Genomic DNA, 22,761 nt, shown 5'->3' on the forward strand with positions numbered 1-22,761 from the left:
AATCCCATTTCTATCTGTATCAGGGAAAAATAAAGACAAGTTCTACTGTCTTCCATAAATGTCCATGTCTCCATGTTTCACAGAAGTGCTGCTTTGATTTGGATCATGAGCACTTTGCTTTTTACTTCACACTTTCCTCTTTTCATCACTCTGCTACAGCTTAGTCTTTGTCTCATCTGTCCATCATCTACTTTTTAGGTGTAGGTCAGATTTCTGTGTGTGTGTATAACACTAACGACAAACTAGACAACAGCATGATGAATGTTCTGCCAGCGATCACAGTCTGTTGTGTTCACTACACTATGCTCATGATGCTCATATATCTATGTGCTATTGCACTCTGAACACACAGCACAGTCTAATCTATTTCATCTGCACAAGAAATATATTATTCATGCAGCATCAACACATCACTATCACAGGAAAGGGTTTTATACTCACGTCTCATCATACGCTGTAAAATAAATAATACAGTGTGAAGATTTTATGCATGATTACAAATGGGAATTGTTCCATGTGAAAATGTGGAAAGTAACTGTTACTCTGGTTAAAACACAGCTGATGTGCGTCTTAATAAAAAAGAGGAAAACTAGACAACAATCAGTCATCACACACAGTAAATCTGTATAATGTAGCATTGTGCTAATATAGCGCTAGTTCCCCTTAAGGAACAGAAATATCTTGTGATTTATTGGAAAATACTATTTTCTGATACATGCGTGTATTTACCAATATACAGTATGTCAGTATATGTGCATTTCCCCCTGTGTATTTTAAATATATAGTTAAATATTTTGTAATATATCTATGTGCTATTGTAGTACATAAAGGAATAAACAGAATATCAGATTCCACTTCCTTTAATTAAAAACACAGACATTTCTCAGTGTAAAAAATGGAACAGATAACAGAATGATGTGCTTTGCTACTGCCTCGTCTATATATTGGTTACGACAGCATATGATACGTCGCAGTAGACTTGGGAAGATGCGTGATCTCGTTATGTTTTTCTCTCTTTCGCTCCCAAATCCCTCTCTCCTGGAGTCTGGCAGTGGTGTGTGTTATATGCTGCATGTTTGTTGTGTCTTTTACTCGACATGGGAAACGTCTCTGCCTACATTATTGCAGTGCAGTGGGGTTACGCACAGGTGCATTGTGGGAAAGAAGCTGACTGATGGAAGTGGAATCTCACTTACTGATCAGAGTCCTTCACGTAAACATGATCTGAAAATGCTTTTTATCTTTCTATTTGATCCCTGGATTAAAATGTAATATATGTGATGAGTTTATAAAATATCAGCCTTTACCATTAGTGTGAAGTCGAGTTATTTACTTACCGGTGGTGAAGGTTCTGTGTAAAACACCAGAGAGAAATGTAATGTTAGATAAAATACAAAGAGAAAAACTTATGATTTACAGTCAGAATAGCTGCTAAACAATCTGCACTCTGTGCTTTCAGTACAAAGATGTTCAGCTACAATTTTACTAATTTGTATAAAATATAACAACAGATAGTGAATCATTATAAATAGTTGATATTTAAACAATGAAATACTTCATGGAGTGTTTTTTCTCAGTGCAGTAACACATATCTGTGATCAACTGTTGAATAAAACACTCCATATGAAGAGAAAATGCTGAGCATCAGCATATTTTAATCCCATTTCTATCTGTATCAGGGAAAAATAAAGACAAGTTCTACTGTCTTCCATAAATGTCCATGTCTCCATGTTTCACAGAAGTGCTGCTTTGATTTGGATCATGAGCACTTTGCTTTTTACTTCACACTTTCCTCTTTTCATCACTCTGCTACAGCTTAGTCTTTGTCTCATCTGTCCATCATCTACTTTTTAGGTGTAGGTCAGATTTCTGTGTGTGTGTATAACACTAACGACAAACTAGACAACAGCATGATGAATGTTCTGCCAGCGATCACAGTCTGTTGTGTTCACTACACTATGCTCATGATGCTCATATATCTATGTGCTATTGCACTCTGAACACACAGCACAGTCTAATCTATTTCATCTGCACAAGAAATATATTATTCATGCAGCATCAACACATCACTATCACAGGAAAGGGTTTTATACTCACCTAATACTGCCCACTGTGAAAATAAATAATACAGTGTGAAGATTTTATGCATGATTACAAATGGGAATTGTTCCATGTGAAAATGTGGAAAGTAACTGTTACTCTGGTTAAAACACAGCTGATGTGCGTCTTAATAAAAAAGAGGAAAACTAGACAACAATCAGTCATCACACACAGTAAATCTGTATAATGTAGCATTGTGCTAATATAGCGCTAGTTCCCCTTAAGGAACAGAAATATCTTGTGATTTATTGGAAAATACTATTTTCTGATACATGCGTGTATTTACCAATATACAGTATGTCAGTATATGTGCATTTCCCCCTGTGTATTTTAAATATATAGTTAAATATTTTGTAATATATCTATGTGCTATTGTAGTACATAAAGGAATAAACAGAATATCAGATTCCACTTCCTTTAATTAAAAACACAGACATTTCTCAGTGTAAAAAATGGAACAGATAACAGAATGATGTGCTTTGCTACTGCCTCGTCTATATATTGGTTACGACAGCATATGATACGTCGCAGTAGACTTGGGAAGATGCGTGATCTCGTTATGTTTTTCTCTCTTTCGCTCCCAAATCCCTCTCTCCTGGAGTCTGGCAGTGGTGTGTGTTATATGCTGCATGTTTGTTGTGTCTTTTACTCGACATGGGAAACGTCTCTGCCTACATTATTGCAGTGCAGTGGGGTTACGCACAGGTGCATTGTGGGAAAGAAGCTGACTGATGGAAGTGGAATCTCACTTACTGATCAGAGTCCTTCACGTAAACATGATCTGAAAATGCTTTTTATCTTTCTATTTGATCCCTGGATTAAAATGTAATATATGTGATGAGTTTATAAAATATCAGCCTTTACCATTAGTGTGAAGTCGAGTTATTTACTTACCGGTGGTGAAGGTTCTGTGTAAAACACCAGAGAGAAATGTAATGTTAGATAAAATACAAAGAGAAAAACTTATGATTTACAGTCAGAATAGCTGCTAAACAATCTGCACTCTGTGCTTTCAGTACAAAGATGTTCAGCTACAATTTTACTAATTTGTATAAAATATAACAACAGATAGTGAATCATTATAAATAGTTGATATTTAAACAATGAAATACTTCATGGAGTGTTTTTTCTCAGTGCAGTAACACATATCTGTGATCAACTGTTGAATAAAACACTCCATATGAAGAGAAAATGCTGAGCATCAGCATATTTTAATCCCATTTCTATCTGTATCAGGGAAAAATAAAGACAAGTTCTACTGTCTTCCATAAATGTCCATGTCTCCATGTTTCACAGAAGTGCTGCTTTGATTTGGATCATGAGCACTTTGCTTTTTACTTCACACTTTCCTCTTTTCATCACTCTGCTACAGCTTAGTCTTTGTCTCATCTGTCCATCATCTACTTTTTAGGTGTAGGTCAGATTTCTGTGTGTGTGTATAACACTAACGACAAACTAGACAACAGCATGATGAATGTTCTGCCAGCGATCACAGTCTGTTGTGTTCACTACACTATGCTCATGATGCTCATATATCTATGTGCTATTGCACTCTGAACACACAGCACAGTCTAATCTATTTCATCTGCACAAGAAATATATTATTCATGCAGCATCAACACATCACTATCACAGGAAAGGGTTTTATACTCACCTAATACTGCCCACTGTGAAAATAAATAATACAGTGTGAAGATTTTATGCATGATTACAAATGGGAATTGTTCCATGTGAAAATGTGGAAAGTAACTGTTACTCTGGTTAAAACACAGCTGATGTGCGTCTTAATAAAAAAGAGGAAAACTAGACAACAATCAGTCATCACACACAGTAAATCTGTATAATGTAGCATTGTGCTAATATAGCGCTAGTTCCCCTTAAGGAACAGAAATATCTTGTGATTTATTGGAAAATACTATTTTCTGATACATGCATGTATTTACCAATATACAGTATGTCAGTATATGTGCATTTCCCCCTGTGTATTTTAAATATATAGTTAAATATTTTGTAATATATCTATGTGCTATTGTAGTACATAAAGGAATAAACAGAATATCAGATTCCACTTCCTTTAATTAAAAACACAGACATTTCTCAGTGTAAAAAATGGAACAGATAACAGAATGATGTGCTTTGCTACTGCCTCGTCTATATATTGGTTACGACAGCATATGATACGTCGCAGTAGACTTGGGAAGATGCGTGATCTCGTTATGTTTTTCTCTCTTTCGCTCCCAAATCCCTCTCTCCTATTATGGAAGTTTTAGAAATGAAGTGAAGGACTTCTGTTCTCACTTCAGTCAGGTTGTCTTCATGCTGTGTGCATTAACATGGCTTACTACTGTTAGCTTAAAGAGACTAAACGCTAGGCCGAGTCAACTCTTCAATGCTTTTTCAAAATACGCTGTGATTGTTACGCAGAGCAAGTGATGGCAATTATTCTGTCTACAAGCACTGAAAACTGTTAAAGCTATGATTTATGGTTATTGTCAAGTGGCAGTAAATGTTATGTTACTGTTCATTTCAGGAAGAACACAGTTATGAGTCACACCTTATGAAAATAATCCAAAAAGGTGAAATGGTACTTGGATATTCACACAAAAGACAACTATTTTATCCAGAGGAATCCTGGGAAATTGTATATTTTTATTCTTATATGATTCTGTAGGAGATTGTGATGGAGTCTGGCAGTGGTGTGTGTTATATGCTGCATGTTTGTTGTGTCTTTTACTCGACATGGGAAACGTCTCTGCCTACATTATTGCAGTGCAGTGGGGTTACGCACAGGTGCATTGTGGGAAAGAAGCTGACTGATGGAAGTGGAATCTCACTTACTGATCAGAGTCCTTCACGTAAACATGATCTGAAAATGCTTTTTATCTTTCTATTTGATCCCTGGATTAAAATGTAATATATGTGATGAGTTTATAAAATATCAGCCTTTACCATTAGTGTGAAGTCGAGTTATTTACTTACCGGTGCTGAAGGTGGCGTGTAAAACACCAGAGAGAAATGTAATGTTAGATAAAATACAAAGAGAAAAACTTATGATTTACAGTCAGAATAGCTGCTAAACAATCTGCACTCTGTGCTTTCAGTACAAAGATGTTCAGCTACAATTTTACTAATTTGTATAAAATATAACAACAGATAGTGAATCATTATAAATAGTTGATATTTAAACAATGAAATACTTCATGGAGTGTTTTTTCTCAGTGCAGTAACACATATCTGTGATCAACTGTTGAATAAAACACTCCATAAGAAGTGAAAATGCTGAGCATCAGCATATTTTAATCCCATTTCTATCTGTATCAGGGAAAAATAAAGACAAGTTCTACTGTCTTCCATAAATGTCCATGTCTCCATGTTTCACAGAAGTGCTGCTTTGATTTGGATCATGAGCACTTTGCTTTTTACTTCACACTTTCCTCTTTTCATCACTCTGCTACAGCTTAGTCTTTGTCTCATCTGTCCATCATCTACTTTTTAGCAAACTGTAATCTGCAGTAATGTGGAGTAAACAGTGAAAAACCCATAACAGAACATTCTGATATAACTCTTTTACAAATCAGTTGTCTGATGTTCACATGGTGACATTTTCACTGTTGATGCTGCTCAGTGTTGTGCAGGAGAGTAACGGCCAAACACCAAAACAGCGTATTTAATCATCATCGAATTATCTTCACCATTAAATGTCACCATCAACAACATACATTTTGTACAAAACTACAGCAAAAGCCAGATTTCGACTGAGAAAAAGGAAAGCAGGGTTTTTCTAATTCCTGTGATTAAAGATAACACGTACAGTACACAGCCATAACTTTGTTTAGCGTTTTTATTATGGGTAAAAATGATTTTGTTTTAGCGTTGCACCGTGCATTCCTCAAATAACTGCAGTTCTGTTCTTCAGCTCTCGGATGAGTCCGATCTCCACTCTGACAGCGTGTTCCAGTGTTAACAGAAACTGAAATACATTTCATGTGATTGTATCCTCTGATTACAGTGTACGAGTGGCAGTGGGAAAAGGCACGGCCTGGTGTCTGTTTCAGAGAAACTAAACTCTTTACTGAACTGACCTGCTACACGCCTACACATCGCTCAGGAAAGCAACGGCACTCAATGCAGATAAAACTATACAGAGCTTCATATAGAGCTATACAGAGCTTCATATAGAGCTATACAGAGCTTCATATAAAGCAATACAGAGCTTCATATAGAGCTATACAGAGCTTCATATAGAGCTATACAGAGCTTCATATAGAGCTATACAGAGCTTCATATAAAGCTATACAGAGCTTCATATAGAGCTATACCGATCTTCATATAAAGCTATACAGAGCTTCATATAAAGCAATACAGAGCTTCATATAGAGCTATACAGAGCTTCATATAAAGCTATACAGAGCTTCATATAAAGCAATACAGAGCTTCATATAGAGCTATACAGAGCTTCATATAGAGCTATACAGAGCTTCATATAAATCTATACCGATCTTCATATAAATCTATACAGAGCTTCATATAAAGTTATACAGAGCTTCATATAAAACTATCCAGAGCTTCATATAAAGCAATACAGAGCTTCATATAGAGCTATACAGAGCTTCATATAGAGCTATACAGAGCTTCATATAAATCTGTACCGATCTTCATATAAATCTATACAGAGCTTCATATAAAGTTATACAGAGCTTCATATAAAACTATACAGAGCTTCATATAAAGCTATACAGAGCTTCATATAGAGCTATACAGAGCTTCATATAAATCTATACAGAGCTTCATATAAAGCTATACAGAGCTTCATATAAATCTATACAGAGCTTCATATAACTCTATACAGAGCTTCATATAGAGCTATACAGAGTTTCATATAAAGCTATACAGAGCCTCTGAAAGTGACAGCTCCTATTGAGCGGGAACTTTTTTTTGTGTGTGAATAATGTTAACAATACCACGGTGTAACACCTAGAAGAGTGTTTTTTGGGTAGGTCAGGCCTCTAAATGTAATCTTAGACTTATATTTAACATTTATATTTAGCATTTACACTTTCTATTGAAAAGTTATAAGTTTGTGTAAAATTTGAATGTAAATATAAATGGTAAATGTATATGTTAAATATGAATCTAAATGCACATATCATTCCAGAGTCACATGTCAATTGGCTAATCTGCCATTAATTGGGAAGAAAAAGACTGCTCTTAGCCTACGTTTGAGTGATAATTCGTACTATCTTAACTGATTTCCAGCTCTAGACCATGGTCATGAGGCTCCACTCTACTCAGAGAGCTCCAGGGCTTTAGCACTCCAAAATTTCCGCCACTCAGTAATTTCCATATTTTCAGGTCTTTTCCCTTCACAATTATAAGACAGAACAATGAAAATATGCTAGAAGAATAAAAAGAGGAGAGTCACTGTCTCTCTGCACCTCACACACACTCACAGCACCAACCCCCACCTCAAACTACAATACCCATAATGCAGTGCACCTAAATTAACCCCTTAGCCCTCTAACAATAGTGACTCCAATGTTTTAGCAGAGCTCCTATGCAAAATGTGCTAGGTTAGGTAATATAATATAATCTGCAACAAACGTCACTGAATATTGTGGAAATTAAATATCGTGTAAGGATGATAAGATTGTTGTATCTCACAAATCTAACTGTGAGTCTCGACTGACATCAAACATTTGGTAGAAGGTAGAAGAGGGACAGGAACTGACCTCAGTAATGTCTGTTCAGCATTTGAAATTTGTCAGATATTCAGTGAAGATGCAGAACATACACACGGTGAAATCAGGAGGAAAAGTTTTAATAAAACCTTTATGTTATTTTCAACAGTATATTTATCTGTGCTCCTGAATGTCGGGAAATATGGAATGTTGAGAAACTTTATTGCAGTCACAAACTCTGTCCATTTAAAAATCACACTAGGTTTTTGCTCTCACGTGCTCCTTGTTGTTGTGGTAATGTTAACACTATACTGCCCTCCCAGCATGAAGATAACTTTGGATCAGATCACATGTAACATGCATATAAATGAAAATTGTCCATTTCAGGACACACATAAATAGTTTATTAGGAATCTGCAGTCTGACTAAATTCGTTCAGACTGGTAAAATCTTTGTGTGTAAACACGGCTAATGAAAGATGAGTGTCTACAGTGTAGTGTGAGTCTTTCACTTGAGCAGCAGCTTCTCATTTCATGTTGTCGGCTGTTCAGTCGATCATTTCAGCACAACACAGTTCCAAAGACAATGCAGTTTGTGTTCTCCAGATTTGCACCTTACTGTGCTGGTTTTGGAACAAGGCTGCTGGTGAAAAGAGCAAATCCAACACTACAACCGGTATCTCCTGATATTAGTCTCCGCTATGAATTTACAGACGTACAGAAGTAGAGAAGTACGTACACAGCGCATTAGCAGTAGCTAAGCTGGCTACATGACTAGCTTATTTGTGTTCTCTAGACTGTTATACACCTCTCATTAGCTACTAGCCAGATATACTTACACCAAAAGTCTCAATCATCAGCCAAACTGTGTTGTGTTTCTCTAACTTTAAGCTAAATGTGTGTTGTTTTGGTTTTCAGTGCTAAATTTGGCAGTGATCTAGTCTGTTCTGCTGGATATCCAGTAACTGGAACCAGGGGCATTTCTAGAGTTTGATCACTACTGGGGCACAGGCCTCCCAAAAACTGTACAAAAGGACTTAAAAATTTCTAGAGGGGTCCGGGGGCACGACACCCCAGGAAGAAATTTTTCATCATATAATGTAACAAACATTAATGTAAGTATGTGCTGCAGATCATTTCATTAGTTCAATAAGCCTGCTTGAAGCCTAAATGACACATACTTTTCTACAAAAAAGAGAATAAATTTCTACATATGATGTATATTCACAAAATGGAAATATGAAATGTAACTTTATAAATGTGCAGCCCCCTCCCAGCTGTCATATGAGTTTTAAAGAAAACATTAAATACATATGATACAGGGTCAGAAATTAACGAGGGCTTGGGGAAAATGCCACCTGTGTTGGGGAGGAGAGAATAATTTCAACAGGGGTAATGTTAACATTGTGGAAATTATACTCCCCCCGGTAAACCCATCCTACTGAAGCTACAGTCCAATGCTTTTGAGGACACAGCCCCAATAACAAGATGTGTTAGCAGCATAAATGTGGTTTAGGCACATACTGAAGTCATGTGGCTTTGTATTAAACCCTGCAATGAACTCATCAATCTTTATCTCTTTAAGTACCATGGCAAAAAAAAAAAAAAAAAAAAAAAAAAAAAAAAACAGGAGCTGACCTCAAAGCAATTGTTCCTGTTATTTCGGTTGTAGGTTCATTAGCTATACAAGACGAAAAAAAAAGATCTGAAGAAAAACATGACAATGCTTTTTGAGCCCTAATGTGCTGGAAAATAGTGACAATTATTAATATCAAAATGACTAAATTTTGTGTGATGAGGGTTATATAAAACCTACTTTCATGAAAAAAAAAATGGTTTAAGGTTATGATTCTATGTTATTAAATATTAGTATTTTAATGACATTCATATGCCTGTGCAATGGGAAGAGTGATACAGTACTTTACTACGAAACACGGCGGGAACTAATAAGAAATGTCAACAGCACAAACTTCTTGGGTGTGAAGTTCAGGCAGCAGGACATTCATGTCAATGTGAAATGAACAGTTTTGCTGAATATTATTAATTAAATTTAAGTTTAGACCACACTTCCATGTACATTCTTGGTGCTAGCTGTGTTAAAATTGATGGATGAACAGCTATGGTAAACAGAGGAGCGTTCAAACTCACTGCACCACGTGGCAACTGCGTGATGCACACAAAGGGGAGTATGATTTGTCCGGGGAGTCAGATTTCGGTACAACACTGGGATGTCCTCATTCCACTAAATACAAAGTCACATAGCACTCATTAACACGGCGATAAGCGTTAGCCTGGTAGTTAGCTCTCCTCAGCTACAATGTCGATTATGAATTATCGTCTGACTGCAAGTGGAGGTTTCCACAGGGAAAAGTGAAGGGAGGAGGAGCACAGCGAGGGGGCGGGGCGTATGATTGAAGAGGATGCGCAGGATATTTTCGCTTCAGCTGGTGTTACAATCAGCCTTCATGTTTTAAATCATTCAAATGATGTAAATGATAACGTTCAATGAATAGAAAAGCCTATTTTCAGACCTATCTACTGTAATCTACCTCATCAGACAATGATTTATCAGGAAAGTTTTACTGGAGCTCGTGCCTCAGTAAAAAGGGTCTAGCGACGCCCCTGACTGTAACAATCTAAAGGCCACATTTAGTGTGTAATTTCATTTCCTCTCTGATGTAAAAATGTCTCTGATTATAAAATTAAATCCACTTTAAATCACTATTTAATTCATATTTGTACAAGCTGCAGCTTTTAGGCCCTTGTGCAGGTGTGGAGCAGAGTGAAAAACACAGTTACTGTTTATTCAACTAAAATGAACTTCACTCCACATTAGCAGCCTGTATACTGAACCTCATACTGAATACTGAGTGTGTGTTTCATGTACTGAGATGAGAAGCACAGATGATGATGTGGAGTTTATGCAGTGTGGAGGTCAGGAACACTTACCCATGTATACTGTAATCTCCTCTGTTCTGTCTCCAGCAGTGACCTGACACAGGTAATCTCCTCTATCTGACCATTTACAGTCTCTCAGCTGTAAGGAGACGTTTCCTCTCTCCAGCTCCTGAGTGAACAGACTCACTCTGCCCTCGTAACCTCTCCCCTCTGTCACCTGTCTGTTCTTATAGACACAAACACAGTCTGTCCCCTTAAACCACCGGATCTCCATGTTAACAGCACTGATTTCAGGAGACAGACGACATGAGAGAGTGACAGCAGAGGGATTATACCACTCTATATCACTGGGACCAATGAGTTTAAACTCATCTGTGTAGGAAACACACACACACACAATTAGTTTACAGATAAATGTATAATAAGATAAATAAATAATACAGATAAATGTATCTCTGGAAATGTAACTTACTGCTTGCAGTCGCCATCTTTATCTCTTTCTGTAGATTCAAACTAATAAAATCCTAAACACACACAGAAAGAGAGAGTCATCCTTTTAAACAACTGAACTCACACAAATACATGGTTAGAAAGCACAATTCCACAGTGTATTCTGGAGGATTAGTTTAACAGCTTATCGAGTCGTTGGTGACTAACATGTACTTTAGCATGATGCTAACTCCTCTTACCTTTTCTGTTCCTCATATAAACATATCTGCTGCTTTAGCTGAAGTGTGTCCACATTTCAGAGCGGCTCATATTCACTATTTACCTCATTACAGTAAGCGTTTAACACCCTGTTTAAACTTTTCACGTACCCACAGACAAATGTCTCTATCATACCTTGAAGTCTAATGGTGCAGTCACACCTGTTTGTTTTTTAGTCAAAAAGTTTCACCTTCAGTACAATCGCTGAGAGAACTTTCCTCCCTCACACTCTGAGAACGCTGCCCTGTTCATAGTTCACCTTCATAGTTAATAATTAGCCTACACAATGTTTTATTATCACTATTGCTAGCAGAGTAAAGAGTGAAAGTGTAACTGTAGATGTGTAGAAAACATGAACAGTACGTCATTAATGATGTTTATAATGTTTTACTCGGAGATTTCAGTTCCTGTGGAAAATCATAACCAGTAGAGTATCATAATCATAAGTGCTATTGTTAATATGTTTAATCCATGTAGGTATGTATGTATGTATCTATCTATCTGTCTACAGTGGGGGAAATAAGTATTCAACAGGTCAACAATTTTTTAATAAAACATATTTCCAGTGCAACTCTTCACATTTAATGTGGACTCGACATTGGTATTAACTCAATAAAACTACACAGCTAAAGAAATCGTAATATTCCAATCCATAAAAAAAGTTATGTGCAATTAAATGGAATGACACAGGGAAAATGTATTGAACACGCTAACTGATATTTATTTTAATACTCGGTGGAGAAGCCTTTGTTTGCAACAACAGCTTCAAGATGCTTCCTGTATGAAGAAACTAATCTGATCTTCCACATTCCTAATCTGTTCTAATCAGTTCATTCCACATATTTTCTATTGGGTTTAAGTCTAGTGATTCACTGGGCCATTCCAACACCTTTATTTTCTTCCTGTGGAACCAACTGAGAGTCTTCTTTGCAGTATATTTTGGTTTGTTGTCCTGCTGGAAGGTTCACCTGTGTCTCACCCTCACTGTCCTGGTGGATGGCAATAGATTCTTTACAAGACTTTTCTGGGACATGGCTCCATTCAACTTCCCTTTGATAATTTGGATTTTGCTGGTACCATGAGAAGAGAAACAGCCCCATACCATGATGCTTCCACCTCTGAACTTCACTGTAGGTATTTTTAAATATGTCGTATTGCTGCTGGAAAGTTTGATTTTTGTCTCGTCTGCCCACACCACATTCTCCCAGTAATCTACAAGTTTCTCCAAATGTTCTGTAGCAAAACTCAAACAAGCTTCAACATCCCTTTTCTTCCAGGGTGATCACGAATGAAGAGTGAGGAGGTGGAGTCCAGTGTCTGTTGTTTTCTCTGTGATGACTGTACCTGCTCTTCCAGGTCTTTCTGGAGCTTGTTTTCGAGTGGTCCTTGACTCTTGGGCTACTCTTCTGACTAACTTTCTGAATCTTGTGAGGAGCTCCTGTGCATGGCCAGTTGATGGTCGAGTGACGTTCCTTTCACTATGAAAAGAAAACGTTCTTTTCACAGGTAATGGCCACAGTGGTACTTACAGGAACATTCAGGATTTGACTAATCCATCGGTAGCCAGTGCCAGTGCTATTCTGCTCAACGATCTTATTCTGATGGTCTTGAGAGAGTTCTTTGCCTCAACTCATCATGAGATGTTTCTTGCATGACAGCTTGGTGACAAATGGTTTGTTTACTTGTATTCAGAGGTGGGTTCCCCTTTTTCAGAGAATGAAAGTACTAACCTACCAACATGCACTAACCCATCTGATTCTAATTAACCAGCTGATTCTAAATAGCCCAGCTGATTCTAGTTAGCTGGTTTAGTTACTTTATTGATATACAAATATTTTTTTCTTGTGCCATTCCACTCTGTTGCACATAACTTTTTTATGTATTGGAATATTATATTTAGCTGTGTAGCTTTACTGAGTTAATACCAATGTCTGCTCTACATCTTATGCGCATAGCTACATTGAAATTATCTTTAATAAAAAAAAAGTGTTGACTTGTTGAATAGTTATTTCACCCACTGTATCTATGAGGTTTGTCTGGTCCTGATGCACTGCAGTGTTAGTGTGTGTTACTTATCCCCTGATGTGCAGAAATAAATATCCAATCTGCCTGCCATAATGAGAAAGAAAAATAACAACAGTGTGTTGTTGCCCTCTACTGGTGGAGGGATTTATTACAATTCTTATATATTTGCATATACAGTAAAAGCATTTAATACACTGTTAATAAAATACATTCAACTGGATTATGGCTATAAAGTATGTAATTGAATTGAATTGAATTCTTATATGATAGATAGATAGATAGATAGATTTATCCCTTATTAGTGCAAATTATGCTAAGAATATTGAGGGGTAAAGCAATGCACAGTTGTCTGCATAGAAAGGAGGTTTTCAAATGTTTATTTTGTTTTTCCATTTCACACTACAATGATCACTTTAACAGAACACATGGTCACAAAGTTGCAATTTACACATACCTACAAAAATAAAAACAGCTATACTCAGTTTGGCTAAATTTTGCTTCTGTTATAAATTTCTTCTTATGGAATGCAGTGATAGTCTGCTCACTTTTATCCTGTAAACTCTGTTACAGTTCCCCAAAAATGTATTTACAGATTTAAAGCTAGAGTATTACCTTGGCGGCTTCTTCTACACCACGCTTTAATGATAACATCTGCTGGGATAATGCTACCAAACCCAGTAAAAATAATAATCATACACTTTTAGATTCTGAACATGGATCAGTTTTTAGCAATATTTTACATACGAAGGTTTATTATAAGCTAGGACCTGAAAACTAACAATATGTATGAGACCTAAATTAAAATACCTGTCTTTTGAGTAAAATAAAAATTTCTTCTTAACACTTAAAGCAGGAAAGAAAAAAAGCCATGAGAAAACGATCACTTGTAGCAAGAAATACAACAATCTTTATGATGAGTATGTTTAATTAAAGATTTCAATTTGTAAAAGTTAAAGATATTAAATATGCATTACATGTATTTCAAATGAACTTTGATCTGTATTTTAAATGATCTGCAGTTGATCAGTTTACTGTTCAGTCTAAAACATAAAATTTGCTCCTATATGTAAAAAGTCACACAAACACCTGGATTTATGTGGTTTGTAATTATTATTAAAGATTCATAATTCTTCCAGGTTGGCAGTAATCTCTGATCTTCATGGAACAGACGATCGACTGTGATCGTGTTCTCTCTGTTTACAACTCTGCTGCTGTCTGGTACAACACACTCTGGATCAAACGTGTGATGGAGCACCACCAGAACAGCAGGTTTAGTGTCCATAGAAAACATATAAGGCATTTACTCATTACATATGATACATTACACAGTTTATACATCAAATTGTTCTGAAAACTTCTGGTGCTTCAATGTCAGTTCTAGCTCTTCCAACAACCAGGCAGAAAACCACAACGAAATCACACCCATTCACTGTGAACACCTCCTGAAGGTCTGGTATTTGTTTTGTAAGACAATAAATGAAGTCCTCAGGAGTATACAGTGCATTTTTTGTTAGAAGAATTAAATACTTGTTATCTTTTCTGTGTTGTCTTTCCTGTGGAAGACAAAAATCAGTTAGTGAAATAGTTGATTATTAATCACGGCTCACAAAGCATTCTCCTCTTATGGTCATTTTACATGGCAAGATCATCTTAAGGTCACTGCGAAGACCTTTCTTGCTGAAATCATATGTTATCATGCTATCTAAGAAAAAATACAGATATTATTACAGCACTTAAATACTAATTATTCAGTTTATAGTAATAAGTGGAGTACTTACTACAGTCGTGCAGTTGCACATTACAGATTTATATTCATGCCTTTTTATAGTAATTGTTTCTATTGTAACAACTCACACAGGGACTTGAACAGCAGACATTCCACATAATTAGATTTAAAAAGTGAATAATAGTTACTGTGGTGTTTCTTTCTGTGAGATGACAATTATTTAGCATATATGAGTGTCCAGTGTCAGTGCTTTGTAACAGTCAGAGGTAAAGTTGTTCCTTTACATGGGAAAGTCTTCAGGATGGATGGTTTTGCAGTTTCTCAGTAATATGACAATCCCTAGTTTTTAATGATGCACATAGCTTCAGCATGGTGTCTCTCAAAGTTAAAGATGATTTGATCAGGGTAGATCTGCGTCCTTCCATAGACCTGCACTGGCTTACAATCAAAGCTGGCCTCTTGAAATGTGGTGGATGTGTTTTGTGTGAGCTAGCAACAGCAGCTAATGATGAGGTGTCTCATATCTATTGTTCCATTTTGAATACTACTGATGTTTCTCCAAACACCCGTTCTCCCAACAAAACTAGCAGCTGCTCTCTACATATTAGCCCTGTCCAAAACTGGCAGCCTAAGCCCTGCAGTCCAACTCCAATCCACCATTTGGTGGCATTTACAAAATGTGGACCTGAGGGTGTATGAAGTTCAGGTACACACATGTTCCTGTGTCTTTATGATTTGCATAAGTGCAACAAACACAAGGCCCATGGGTCAAATACAGCTGCAGCCTCGTTTCATTCAGTCCACATGAACCTGGAAAAAAAATACTGAAATGGCATGTAGTACATGAACATTTTCACACTATCTACAATTCACAGCAGATCTGTAGTGTAGCAAGCTCCACTGTACAGGCTCAAGTGTCACAGTGCTGAAACACTGATTTAAATCAACGCCTGTCAGCTGTGTTTCATGTGAGTCACACTCACGTCTAAAAACAATGCAGAATCACATCAGGTGTTGTGGCGTAATTAAGGAATTAATTTCGGTCAGATGAGTAAATATACAAAATAAAATCATGATTGTTTTGAAATCTGTACAGTTTAATTGATAAGTGTGGTGCGCTTGTGCATTTCAGGTGGATGTCAGACAGCAGTAAAAGCAGTGATGACACTATCACATCAAATGATGAGAATATCACACATGATTAAAAATATATTAATACACACTACACCAGGTGTGAAATCGCATAGACAATCATTAGGTAAAATATTAATATTAAACTTTAAAAATGTTTTATAGAAAGTATGATGCAAGTTAAAAAACACTGTGTAGTTTTCATGGATGGGGGTGTACTGTATGCTTCAGCCCTGCAACATCAGTCCTTTAACGATTCCTAGTCGTGATTCACATTTCCACATCACTGTGATTTAGTCCATAGCAGTTTAGACACGCCCATTTACAGTGAACATTTTATCCTATACTAGTTGTTTAAGGAAGTGCAATACAGAGCAGCCAATCAGAACAGAGGTCCTTTATCATATATCTGTCTTAAATGGTTTTAAAATATTAACAACATACGTTGGTAACCGTTTTCTTTTTTCTCTTCTCCTAGCAAGATATTCAACTTTTCAGAATTGCAATAATGTTCAGACGGTTGCACCACATTATATTTTACACTTCTAATGAAAAATTACCAAAACATAACATGCAAAAAAAAAACATTTTAAGGCAAAAAAAAAAAAATTGTTGGACAGAAAAAGTCTGTGTCACGTCATCAACCCCTCAGTGCTCACAGTAACAATGAACAGGTTTTCTTACACATTTTGTGTTTTTTTTTTTAATAATTAAAATGTAATTGTTGGCAAATTGCTGTTGTATAAGAAGAATAAAACACCTTGGGGCATGATGTGATTTCTTCAGTGTGTAAATATCCAAATGACCTCCACTCACTATACTATGTTATGTTGTCCTGCATGACAAGAAAGTAGCAGTAACTAGCTTACCGTTGATAATAATAATAATTATTACTGTTGCTTACTGATACTAATAATAATAAAAAGTCTTTAAGTCTCTGAGAGATTCTGGCCGATGCCTCTCCTGTTAGAGCTGCTCTCTCTGGTTCTGAGCTGCTTCTCACAGTTTTCTCATAAAGCTCTTCGAGCAGACTGTGAGTCTCCTCCATCTGTCTGCTGAACTCTTCCTGCATCTTCGTTTTTGTGGTCAAAATGTTTCTCTGGAATTCAGGCAGGATGATCTTCATGAGGTTTCTCTCTGCCTCCATCCTGACCTCTCCTTCATACACCTCCCTGATCTCCTCCATCTCCTGTTGGTGCCTCTCCTCCATCTGAACCGACACTGGATGATTCTCCACTCACTGAAAATGAACAAGAATGAATCGTTTAATACAGAATCACTTACTGCATTATGGTGATTATGCTGTTCTCTGGAGTACAGTGGTGGATCGATCATTTATTAATGATGACATCTGGATAGCCTACATCCTTTATGTAACACATATTCAAATTCCCCAATGCTTAAGGTAAAGTGTTGTTTTTAACAGTAATATATGTGTCGAGCTGGAAATAAAGTATTTGTGTATCTATATTCACAGATGAAGAACAATTATTTTACCCCAGTTTCTCCCAGTTTGGTCATTTGTAATTCCCACCCACTAGTAAGCTCTCTCCTCTCACACAACAGCTGACAATTGTTGCAGGTGAAGGCTAGCATATGCTTCCTCTGAGACACATGACGTATATAATCCCCATGATGGGCCAGTGTCACTGTGATTGACAGAGGAGAGAGTAATGCCATCCATCCCTCCCCAACAACAACGGCAAACTCATGATAGGGCAAATGCTTTTCTGTTGCACTGCTCAGGATCCATAGATATCAGCAGATTTTTCATTTTAGTGGTCTCTTTTACCCAAAACTAATGCTGAGTTACACACTAAACATACAACAAGAATCATTAATCACTTACATGTTGGACGCAATCCCTCCATACTGTTTCTTCTCCTGATTGGTGCTGCTGAGTCCTGAGTCTCTCCACTCACTAGGAAACATCAGAACCAGTCAGAATGAGAAAGACATTTTTCAGAAGTTATAGTTACACAGACCGCTCAGGATCCATACATATCAGCAGATTTTTCATTTTTACCTGATATTAGATATTTTTTCATTACTTGTCACTGTTCCTGTGTTATTTCAGCTTTATAATTTTTATATTTACACTGTAAACAAATTATAAATGTAAGTGTCTAAATCTGCCTGCTGCCTCTCTTTATAGTCGTCTCTTTTACCCAAAACTAATGTTGAGTTACACACTAAATATACAACATGAATCATTAATCAATTACATGTTGGACGCAATCCCTCCATACTGTTTCTTCTCCTGATTGGTGCTGCTGAGTCCTGAGTCTCTCCACTCACTAGGAAACATCAGAACCAGTCAGTATGAGAAAGACATTCTTCAGAAGGCACAGTTACACAGATGATTTCATTTAAGATATGTTTTATACACTATAACTAACCACTTCAACTGTTTATATTACATTTCCTTTCAATATCTGAAGAATTGCACCATTAAGTATCATTACAGTATATTTGACACACTTACATATGATTTATTAAGTGTATATTTACCATTTGGAAGTACTGACCTTCTGAGAAGCATCTTTTACTTGCTTAATTTAATAAATTACTCACTTGTTGGAGGTAAGTCTTCCTTGCTGTTTCTTCTCCTGATGGGGGCTGATGATTCTGGATCTGTCTGTTCCTGCAGCTGCTTTGTTTTCTTCTCTAGAAGTCTGTCTTTCTCCTGAAGCTGTTTGTCTCTTTCCATTAGCTGTGTCTCTCTCTCAGTTAGAAGACTCTCTTTCTCTTCAAGCTGTTTGTTTTTTTCTGCTAACTCAGTTTTCTGTTGCTCCAGTACGATCATCATCTCCTGTAGTTGTCTCTTCTTGTCCTGCAGCTCCTGTTCCAGTGTCTCCAGGTTATTTTTACTGGTTTCCAGCTCTTTATCTCTGTTCTTCAGCTGTGTATCTTTCTCACTCAAAGCTCTTTCTCTCTCCTGTAGCTCTGTAGTCATCTTCTCCACTTCTGTGTCTTTCTCCTTGATGATTTTCTCTCTATTTCTCAGTTCTGTATCTTTATTCTCCATTTGTCTTTTACAGTCTTCTAGCTGTTGGTCTTTATTTCTCAGTGATTTTGATGCTCCATCCAGTTCTTTAAAAAAATTTAGGCAGGAGAGTGAGCTGAATTATTAATATGTTCATAACCAGTGATCAGCTACAGAACTACCGCTTGTTATGATTAAAGACAAAATTACTGTTTATAATTACTTTAGCATAAAAACTAAAGTGAGCAGTGCACTTAATAACGTGAAGCATTCACTATTTTAATACAGTAAAACTAGTGATGTACTCTAAGCTCTTATTCATTATAATATTATAACATTTTATAGACCTAACTGTAGTTCAGTTTAAAAATGGCTAAACATTTAAAACACATAAAAATAAATACATTCCGCTTCTCTGTGGATTGTAGTCACCTGTAAAGCTCTGTAGTGTTCAGTGTTTTTTGATGGCTGTATAAAATATGCTTTAGAGCAAATTCTGCCCCAGCCACATTAACATTATTTGAAGTGTTTAAGGGCTGTGAACTAAGACTATTTATTTTTAAATATATTAATATTTCTGTTAATTAACACCAGTACCTTAGGCTTTGAAAGTAGGATGAGATGTTTCTTGGTAAAAGAAAAGCAAACATAAACTACTCAACTGTTTGAAATATCAATAACAATTATTATACTGATTAAAAAAACTTTAAACATATATCTGTTTTCTAAATATCAAAAATATATAACATTAAGAGATGAAGAAGAACTCACACAGGATTATTTCTGTAAGGAACCTACATATCCTTAGTCTCCTGTCTCTCTTGTCTTTGCGTCCCATCAAGTTTTCTTTTTCCCAACATACTGTATTTATAGGTCTGTACACTGGGTGATGCATTTCAGGATTTGGCATTAATCAGTGAATCACACTGAAGGCCACACATGAGGCAGTGGTGTGTGTTTGGCCCCTGGGCCTTGAGTTTGACACGTGATTTAGAGTAATTCATTGTTACAGATATAAAAATAAATAATAAGTAAATTCATAAATTAAACTGTGGGCTGTATTCAGAGTTAAGTGTGTATAGTGAAAATTAATACTGAAATTGTGCACATCTGTAACTGAGTTTTTACCCCTCCATAGACTGTGTGCTTTCTCTATAATGTTTGAATAATCACTGTGCAACAAATGAACAGGTGCGTTTACTTTTGTAGCTCCTTCCAAACTCACCAGTCAGTAGAGCAGATTTCTCCATTTTCAGTCTCTCATCTTCTGTCCATTTTCTGTCACTCTGTGGAAGTGAATAAAACAGTGTGAAGGTTTTATACGTGACTCCATACTGTATGTAAATAAAGAGTTAAACAGGAAGTGTTTCTGTTTTTTATGTTCACTGCATGACTTTTACATGTTCGTGACCATCTGTCAGTCATGGACAAAGGAAACAGCAGAGTTCCTGGACACTGAGAGCAGTTTATGTATTCTTTTATTTTCACCAAAAAAAATTAAATTAAAAATCTCTTTTGTGGTGCCATTAATATTTTCACATGTTTTGAGGGAAAATGTTCTTATGAAAATTAATTTTATTAATTTTTTCCAAATAGGGTGTCTGCACATACCCCCAAGTTAAATTTAATACTTTTTAAACCTTTTCAGCGCCACTTACAAAGTAATTTAATACAAAGTTTGACTACATTTTATTTTTTACACTCATTTTATTTTGACTATTTTTTACATAATAATAATAATACTATTAATAATAATAAATTGTTATTAAATGTGACAATAACAATCCTCACAGAAAGACACATTTGATTTTAAATTAGTTGTTAGAATAGAGATAAAATAAACATTACACAATATTTCCTTTAGTCCATGGCTCTTTTACTTTAAATAACTTGACTCGCGAGGTGAAAGGAAGCGAGCGTGAGTTTCTCTGCACAATTGTTTTTATTTTTTAAATGATATCTGCCCACACAGAGCCCCGCCCCCTAAACACTTTCAACCAGCGCAGCTCAACACCTGTGTTTCTACAATCACCACTAAATGTGGGATTACAAACAACTTTTAGTTTATTTTAACCCGAGGTAAACAAGCTTTCAAATGTCACGTGGCTCTGTTACCATGGTAACTCAGTCACCGTCACCAGGCACAGGCTTATTTATTACATAATTTACGACTCTTCAATAAGAGACCATCAGTAAGAGATTCATGAACTTATGAGTTTATAAAAGTTTACTCACCTCATAAACCCAGAAACCTCCATATAGACGAGAACAGAGACAACAAAGAAAAGTCAGATTGTTGAGATTATTAAAAATACATTGTTATTTTCAGTAATTTTCTCTGTATTTTATTCTATAGTATTAGCTAGAAGCATTCTGTAGCTGTTCTCATGAAGTGTGTTTTTATCCTGTACTGGCTTGTTTCTCTCCTCTTTCTGCTGATCTGAAAAAAAATCTCTTCAGGTTCTTTCAGTATTAATGCCATAAGAAACATATTCACCAGATCACTGACTTCCATTCTGTTATAATCTCTTTCATGCACCATTATCCAGTGTGAACTCTCTAACTCACATCTCTCTCTGTAGTTCTATACACTACAGTAATGTTAGCCAGTCTCAATCACTTTCAGAAGGACTTATTGCTATGAAATCACATTCAAACAAAAACCTTCAGCTTTTAGCTCTCAGTATCAGTGTGTAGGTCAGATTTCTGTGTGTGTATAACACTAACGACAAACTAGACAACAGCATGATGAATGTTCTGCCAGCGATCACAGTCTGTTGTGTTCACTACACTATGCTCATGATGCTCATATATCTATGTGCTATTGCACTCTGAACACACAGCACAGTCTAATCTATTTCATCTGCACAAGAAATATATTATTCATGCAGCATCAACACATCACTATCACAGGAAAGGGTTTTATACTCACGTCTCATCATACGCTGTAAAATAAATAATAGAGTGTGAAGATTTTATGCATGATTACAAATGGGAATTGTTCCATGTGAAAATGTGGAAAGTAACTGTTACTCTGGTTAAAACACAGCTGATGTGCGTCTTAATAAAAAAGAGGAAAACTAGACAACAATCAGTCATCACACACAGTAAATCTGTATAATGTAGCATTGTGCTAATATAGCGCTAGTTCCCCTTAAGGAACAGAAATATCTTGTGATTTATTGGAAAATACTATTTTCTGATACATGCGTGTATTTACCAATATACAGTATGTCAGTATATGTGCATTTCCCCCTGTGTATTTTAAATATATAGTTAAATATTTTGTAATATATCTATGTGCTATTGTAGTACATAAAGGAATAAACAGAATATCAGATTCCACTTCCTTTAATTAAAAACACAGACATTTCTCAGTGTAAAAAATGGAACAGATAACAGAATGATGTGCTTTGCTACCGCCTCGTCTATATATTGGTTACGACAGCATATGATACGTCGCAGTAGACTTGGGAAGATGCGTGATCTCGTTATGTTTTTCTCTCTTTC

The 22,761-nt window shown here is 36.2% G+C and overlaps 2 protein-coding genes across 3 annotated transcripts in view; both read right to left on the bottom strand.

The window, feature by feature from the left end:
- The window catches only part of LOC113531474 (microtubule-associated protein 1A), a 40,924-nt gene extending 19,444 nt beyond the window's left edge, over positions 1-21,480 (bottom strand). Inside the window, exons 1-4 of one of the 2 annotated variants that reach the window (XM_053230304.1) lie at positions 20,477-20,958; positions 18,840-19,358; positions 18,491-18,562; positions 18,115-18,186 (exon numbers count right to left, since the gene is read on the bottom strand). In XM_053230304.1, the coding sequence (XP_053086279.1) occupies positions 18,115-18,186; positions 18,491-18,562; positions 18,840-19,358; positions 20,477-20,501 (688 nt within the window). In that variant the 5' untranslated portion in view covers positions 20,502-20,958. Of the gene's footprint in view, positions 1-18,114; positions 18,187-18,490; positions 18,563-18,839; positions 19,359-20,476 lie in introns of both variants that reach the window. The other variant, XM_053230305.1, reaches the window with a different exon arrangement.
- On the bottom strand, positions 6,720-11,610 carry LOC113531240 (butyrophilin subfamily 1 member A1-like). The gene is made up of 4 exons (XM_053230317.1): positions 11,365-11,610; positions 11,148-11,199; positions 10,727-11,047; positions 6,720-8,417 (listed from the first exon to the last, which is right to left on the bottom strand). Exons 2-4 carry the CDS (start codon positions 11,161-11,163, stop codon positions 8,326-8,328), a joined length of 429 nt encoding a protein of 142 aa, XP_053086292.1. The 5' UTR covers positions 11,164-11,199; positions 11,365-11,610; the 3' UTR covers positions 6,720-8,325.
- Positions 21,481-22,761: the final 1,281 nt, after the last annotated feature.

This window comes from Pangasianodon hypophthalmus, chromosome 27 (assembly GCF_027358585.1).
Source record: "Pangasianodon hypophthalmus isolate fPanHyp1 chromosome 27, fPanHyp1.pri, whole genome shotgun sequence".
Classification (NCBI taxonomy): domain Eukaryota; kingdom Metazoa; phylum Chordata; class Actinopteri; order Siluriformes; family Pangasiidae; genus Pangasianodon; species Pangasianodon hypophthalmus.